Source organism: Colossoma macropomum, unplaced genomic scaffold, assembly GCF_904425465.1.
Source record: "Colossoma macropomum unplaced genomic scaffold, Colossoma_macropomum, whole genome shotgun sequence".
Taxonomy (NCBI): domain Eukaryota; kingdom Metazoa; phylum Chordata; class Actinopteri; order Characiformes; family Serrasalmidae; genus Colossoma; species Colossoma macropomum.
The window spans coordinates 31,393,288-31,400,281 of NW_023494786.1; the positions used below are offsets into that span (position 1 = coordinate 31,393,288).

Below are 6,994 nucleotides of genomic sequence, written 5' to 3' on the forward strand. Positions count from 1 at the left end.
GTGAGTGACTAGTCCAACAGTTTAAGTGTCACTATGTCTCCCCACTAAATATGCATAAATACAAACCCTGACAATGACACGTTAAGACTCTACTATGCAAAGCAGAAGCCATATGTAAACAACATCTAGAAACACTGCTGACTTCTCTGGGCTAAAGCTTGTTTACAGCCGCAAAGTTCAAAAGCCAGCATCTGTCATGGTATGGGGGTGTGTTAGTAGATAATCTGCACATCTGTGAAGGCACCATTAAAGCTGAGTACTACGTACACATTTTGGAGCAACATATACTGCCATCTAGGGAACGTTTTTTGCAGGGTACACATGCTGAATGTGACTTGGTGTTGTTTTGCTGAAACAAACAGTCTATCACTAAAGCATACCTTTTATGGGTGTATCCCGATAAAAATGTGCTGTACAATGTAGAAATAACTCAATATCAGAATTAGAATAATTAATATACTAAACTGAGTTTAGAGCTAATCAACGACTTGTTAATCTAGGTTTTATTTTAAATTGAGTTGTGTTGCACCACACAATTTTAAACATAGATTAACAAACTTGCAATCAAAGCCTAAATCTGCAATTAAAACCATGACCTGCCATAATTTTGATTGTTCCGCCATGATGGATTCGTCAGTAAATAAACATCAGCAACATCTCTCTTTACACTGGTCACTGTCTATAGGTTCCCTTTTTCCATTTTGAGTGAAAACTAGCATACAAAACTAGCATCAAAAACAGCCAGAGGGAATTCAGACATTTAAACAGCCCAGTATTAGACCTGGAGGCTCTGCGTCGTATTAAGGAGCTGTGTAGGCAGCACCGAAAAGACTGTTTAAATAATATGAACTACAAAACATGCTGATACCTTTAATCAAAATATTTTAAATACGAACACTCTGTATGCTATTCTGTTAAGTAACCACTGAAATTGGAAGTTTAAATTTAATCCCTGAATTAAGTATAAATCTGTGTTTAACGTAATGGTGGAACAAGATTAAGATTATAAATAAACCTTCAACCGAAGTTTAAGCTTAATCCTTGTTGGTGCAACCCACCCAAAGTCATTAGAGTCTGTGAGGAGTTTAGACTGATTAGATCTATGTTTCAGTTTCAGGTTCTCTGGGTCAGAAAGTGACCATGTCCTGCAGTCCTCAGACTGTCTGCGCTCTGAGAGAATCAGCAGTGAACCTGATCTGCTCTTATTCAACCACCACCAAACCTCAGCAAAGCTTCTGGTTCAGCCCCAAACTAAAGGCTAAATGGAGGAATGAGGCAGATCCAGAGGATTTAGCTTTAGACTCAGACTACGCAGGACGAGTGAGATACACTGAGACTGGGTCCAGCTCTACTCTCACAATAACAGACCTGAGAGAGAGAGACTCAGGAGAATATCAGCTCATGATCATCACAGGAGTAGGAGAGAGATCTCTCAGCTCAGCAGTCAGACTAACAGTTTCAGGTAATACAGCTTAACTAGAACATACAACACTATAATCTGCTGCTCAGTCACTTTAACTATTGTGTTTGTTCATGACATTGAAATATTTGTATAAGGTATTTGCTTGATCATTTATTTACAATTTCAGTTCTATGACATCATACAGTATATTCTGACATATATGTATTTCATACAGTCATATGCAAAACTTATAGGTGTAAATGTATTAACATATCCACTACAAAGAACATGCCTCTGCACATTTTAATACACAATTGCTTTTGCTGAAATTCATATTTTGGGAAAAACACACAAAACGTGGCCTGTGCAAAAGATACTGTTGGTCCTAAAACGCCAATACACAGCTACAGCTATATTAATGGTTTCTACCGTCAACCATCACATTCTCATACACAATTGCTAAAGTACATATTTTTCTACATTTATTTATTCTTATTTTTAGTTGTTGCATTATTCAAATTTGTTCTGACTGTGAGAATAAAACCTTCTGTATTTCATTTAGCCTTGGATATCACATTATATATATATTATAATATGTTAAACTCAGCAAATAAATAGAAATTGTGCAGAAGTGTGTTCTCTGCAGAGGATGTCTTCACTTATTTTCACATTAAAAAAAACAAAAAAAAACAAAACATTGTCACCTGTCACCTTAGCCGTCTGAGATAATGACATTTACAGCTGTTTACCTGGGTAGTAAACATTAATTTGTGGAAAGAAAGGGAAAACCGGTCCTCCTCTGGTCCACACCGGATAGCAAAACAATAACACAACAAGAAGAATATGAACAGAGGATAGGATTTTACAACTAATATACAATATTGAATACAGAGAGAAATTAAAAGAAACCTGCCTGTCACTGATGGACCTCTAACAGTAGTCCATGATGACCGATGAGTGCTGTTAGAGGCCTATCAGAATAACAATGAGAAACAGATCTATGAAAATCAGTCACTGTTACAGGTGAAAACCAGTGACTGCTGTTAAGAGCGAATCACAGTGAAAACTGTGAACTACTGTTAAAAGTGTATGATTATGACCTGTTAGTATGAATATGAGAACAGTTTAGTGTATTGTGAGGCAGATTAATTAAATACTTTGCCTGTAATTAAATAGTTCAAGTCTGGGTATTAACCATTTCCAAAGCTCTCCTTGAGGCAGTCTGTTATTTACCGTTACTATCCAGTACCTACTCAATTCTTTATTAAATTAAATCAGGTGATACTGAAGGAACAGAACAAATATATGCAGTAGTTAAAGTATTTAGTCTTTATTTGTATTTATTGTGATGTTATTTAGTGTTATACTGAGAAAAATAAAGACCTACTGTCAAGATAAATAGTTTTAAACCATTGTCATGGGTGCGTAACACCTTTGCTCAAAACTGTATATCAGCACTGCTGTAAGAAAACTCCTGCTTTGACGTCAGCTGCTCTTTACATTGTGTGAACATTTCATAATAAATGGACCAACAGAATTCATCCAAAATTACTTAAAAATCCATTACATTAACAGACACTGAAGACAGTACAAATGTGTGTGTGTGTGTTTGTGTGTGTGTGTGTGTGTGTGTGTATGTGTATATATATATATATATAATTTCTTCTGTATGTATAACTTATTTCTGCTCAGACCTGCAGGTGAGGGTGAGCCCTGACGCTATAAATCAGACAAAACTGAGAATGACCTGCAGCACTTCCTGCAATTTGACCTCTGAAACTTCTTACTACTGGTCTAAAAATGGACAAAGAGTGGGCAGTTCAAAGAGCCGGAGTGCTTTGGTTCCTTCCAGTCATCCTGGCAGTTTACTCCTGCTCTGTTATCGCAAACAGCCATGATGAAATCTATTCCAGCGCAGTGTGTGAGTATGAGAGCCATTTATAACTTTATGTTTATGAACCGATTCAAATAAAAAAGTAATGTTTTACTTTTACAGGTGTTTTTGATGAGAACTGTTGGAATGTGAGGTACTCAGACAGAAGACTGTGTGTTGTGGAGGGATCATCAGTGGACTTTCTCTGCACTTACTCACATCCCAGTCATCTCACAGTTAATGACACATTCTGGCATTACGAGCCTAAAGTGAACCCGAAGGATCTGAGTCTGGATGACCGGTTTGCTGGTCGAGTAGAGTTTCTCGGGGATAAAGAGGGAAACTGCACTCTGAGAATGAGAGACGTGAGAAAGAACGACTCTGGAGAATATCACTTTCGATTTATTACTAACACTGGAGGAGGGCGATTCTCTGGTAAACCTGGAGTCATTCTGCATGTTACAGGTACCTCTCCTTACCTATTTGTGTCCAAGTTTGATTTTTGCTGGATCTGCTGTACACTGTGGGCTTAGAATTTTAAAGTTTTATGTGAATTCACCGCAGATTTGAGAAATTGAGAATAGAATTAACATTCTTATTTTAATAAAGCCACTGAACCTTAAAATCCCAGGATATTCAGAAATATCTTTTTTTCTGGGATGGAATAAACACAGATGGAACCTCTTAATTCTGAAAGCTCTTAATGTGATTGCACACCAGACATGACACGTCAGCAATATGTAAGCGCAGTGTAAGTAAAGTCAAATACAGGGCGTCCAATCCACACTGTCTCCAACTCAACTCCGCCACATCACAGCTTCAGGTAGGAATATCAGTTCTATTTTCTCCTTTTCTCTAATTAATCAGTATCAGAGAGGAGTGTAGTCTTCACAGCTCTGCAACGACTAGACGCTACTGAAAGTGCAAGTGATTTAATGTGCAAGTGAAAAAAATAAACATCACATATTAAAATAAGCAGGACTTTAATAACTATAACTGTGTTCCCATCATCCCAATATACTTACAATATAATCACTATATATATATATATATATATATATGTGTGTGTATATAAAAAAAAAAAAAATTGAATTTGATATGTTTTGTTCTCTAATTTTATGTATGTTGCCAAGAAAATGAAAAGCACATTCTGTCTTTATTTAGTTTATTTTTATTTTATTATTATTATTATTACTTTTAGCATTCCTTTTAAAAGTGCTCATTTCCTCATCAGTGCAACTCTGACTCTCCACCATGCTGCCTAGGCTTCTTATAAGAGGCACGCAATCCAAAATCTATCACATGACACTAAATTTATGCATAAATGTGTAATTCTTCCCAACAAAAAAGGAGTTTCATATGTAGACATTAGGACATTTCAATTATCAATAAACACCTATTCTGCTAAAATTCAATGGAAAAAAAGTTTTATCAACATTCATTAAATATTAGCAAGAAAGTCTGCTTCTATAGCTTACATCGACAAACTTTTCGAAGGATTAAAATGTTTTAATAAAAAACATCATTTGAACTGAAACTTTTGCACTGGTTAAAATAGAGGTTTTCTGTTTCATCAGATGAATGAATAAAAACTCTTCAGAAATGCTTTTGGTGTAAATTAGCATTGATTGTTTTTAGAATTAAGGCTCCATCTGCTAACAAACCAAAACTGCAATAGAACCTCACCACAATGATTCAGATACTCCCATCTTAACATTCAAAATGTTTGAAATGTAGGTAAGTATATACACTGTTAGAAATAAAGGTTCTGTGCAGGTACATATTTTTTTGTTCCCTCAAATGTACAACAGTGGTTTTAAGCTCCAATATTGTAGAATTGTGAGAATTATCAAGAGATAACCACCTCAGATTAAATTCATAGTGTACAAATATATGCTATAAAACCCTGTATATAAATACAATACATAAATAATTGAGAATAAGAATAAACAAAAAAACAAAGCTCAAAAATAACTACAAATGAAAGAAGCTCAACATGGAAACTAGAAAATGTAAGTCCACGATATGTTAGAATATAAAAAATGCCAGAGTGTCTATTTTTGCTTGATCAGACCTTCAGGTGAGAGTGAGTCCCAGCAGTCCATCAGAAGGACAGACAGTAACACTGACCTGTAGCTCCACCTGCACTCTGCCCAACAACCCCACTTACATGTGGTACAAGAACAGAGAGCCTGTAACCAACAAACCCACCAAATACAACAAGCTCTACTTGGAGTCAGCGAGCAGTGAAGATATACACCTGTATTCTTGTGCTTTAGGAAGCAGAGGTAGGTCTACGTGAGTTTAGAGTTGGGCAGAATACTATAAAAATGTAGATGTTTTATGTAAGTGTATATGTATGCTGTAGTGATGACTGAATACTGAGTACAATGACATAAATGTATGCAATAACACATTCAATACATGTAAAAGTAACAAACTGAATATAGTAAGAATACAGTAAGAATACATTTAGAATACATTGTGATCAGGCGCATGGGAACACACTTGTTGAAATTTAGATTTAATTCACACTGCTACTGATACACTGCTGTCTGACATTTGTTGTTTTGGGGTATCTATAACATGGTAGTGCAAAAAATCTAGAGCAATATGTAATGTATATTAATATGTAATGAAGTTTAAAATGTTGGATGATCTGTTATCACTCTGGAACGGTTCTAAAAAAATAAAAGTTAGTCTGGAGCTCTGCAAAACCATACTATGCAAATTGAAAATCCATAATCACAAGGAAACGAGGCAAATAGGGTCAGAATACTGAATAATGCAAGATTAGAATTACTATACTTTAAGCAAAACTTTGCAAAGTAACACAGGCCAAAATAAGACAGGCGTATGTGATCATTACTGACAAAGGGTCACTAACAATTACTCAGTGATGTGTTTAACTCACAGTGCTATGTCCAATTACATTTTGATGTTGCCAGAAAAAACGTTTCTCAGCTTTTCACCTGCTGTAATTGATTGGGTTTGTTTCTGAAGGTAAAGTGCTAAAGCTCGTCACTGTGACAGTGACCGTCTCTCTGACCATCTCTCTGGCTGTAATACTCATCATTGGATCAGTGTTGATGTGGTTTGTGATCAGGAGGAAGAGAGCAGCAGAGCGAGACACGGATGTCCAGGTACTGAAATGTTTTTCTTTCTCTTTTTATGAACATAAAGATAATGTAAGGCTTGTGAATAAAGACTGAAACTGTGTTCTGCTGATCTCTATCTGAAAGGCTCCGAAGCCTGAAGACGATACATACACAGCTCTGAACCCAGTTACCATGTCCTCAGATTACGACACTCTGACAGTAAGTCCAGTGTTTATGTGTGTGTGTGTGTGTGTGTGTGTGTGTGTGTGTGTGTGTGTGTAATTATTACTATGCAGAGTGTTCAGATCCATGTTTTTCCTGTAGAATGTTACAGGAGCTCCCAGTGACACATACTCAACTCTCAACCCTGCAACCATTGCGTCTGATTATGACACACTGAGAGTAAGTCTGCAGTATTTCCTAAACTATGGGTTGTAGATGTTTGCCACATGTAGGAAAATGTGTGTCAATACATTTTGCCCATTTTAGAATTTTAAGATTACTAAGATCTTTTCACACGTTTTGATTTGCCAAAGTACAGTTTTTATTGATGAATGAGTTTTTTCTATATTAACATTGTTTTTCACATTGCATCTGAGATTAAGCAACTGACAGGATGTA

The 6,994-nt window shown here is 36.0% G+C and overlaps 1 protein-coding gene across 1 annotated transcript; it reads left to right on the forward strand.

Moving 5' to 3' along the window:
* Positions 1-1,140: 1,140 nt before the first annotated feature.
* Positions 1,141-5,716, forward strand: LOC118826696 (sialoadhesin-like). Its single transcript, XM_036597741.1, has 3 exons — positions 1,141-1,462; positions 3,399-3,740; positions 5,348-5,716. The coding sequence occupies exons 1-3, from the start codon at positions 1,141-1,143 to the stop codon at positions 5,575-5,577; spliced, it is 894 nt and encodes a 297-aa protein (XP_036453634.1). The 3' UTR covers positions 5,578-5,716.
* The last annotated feature ends 1,278 nt before the right edge of the window (positions 5,717-6,994 follow it).

Excerpts from the sequence above, each read along its gene's own strand:
- LOC118826696 (XM_036597741.1), top strand. The coding sequence starts at position 1,141 with ATGTCCTGCAGTCCTCAGACTGTCTGCGCTCTGAGAGAATCAGCAGTG. Across the intron at positions 1,463-3,398 it reads AGTCAGACTAACAGTTTCAG|GTGTTTTTGATGAGAACTGT; the intron begins GTAATACAGCTT and ends TTACTTTTACAG. Across the intron at positions 3,741-5,347 it reads AGTCATTCTGCATGTTACAG|ACCTTCAGGTGAGAGTGAGT; the intron begins GTACCTCTCCTT and ends TTGCTTGATCAG.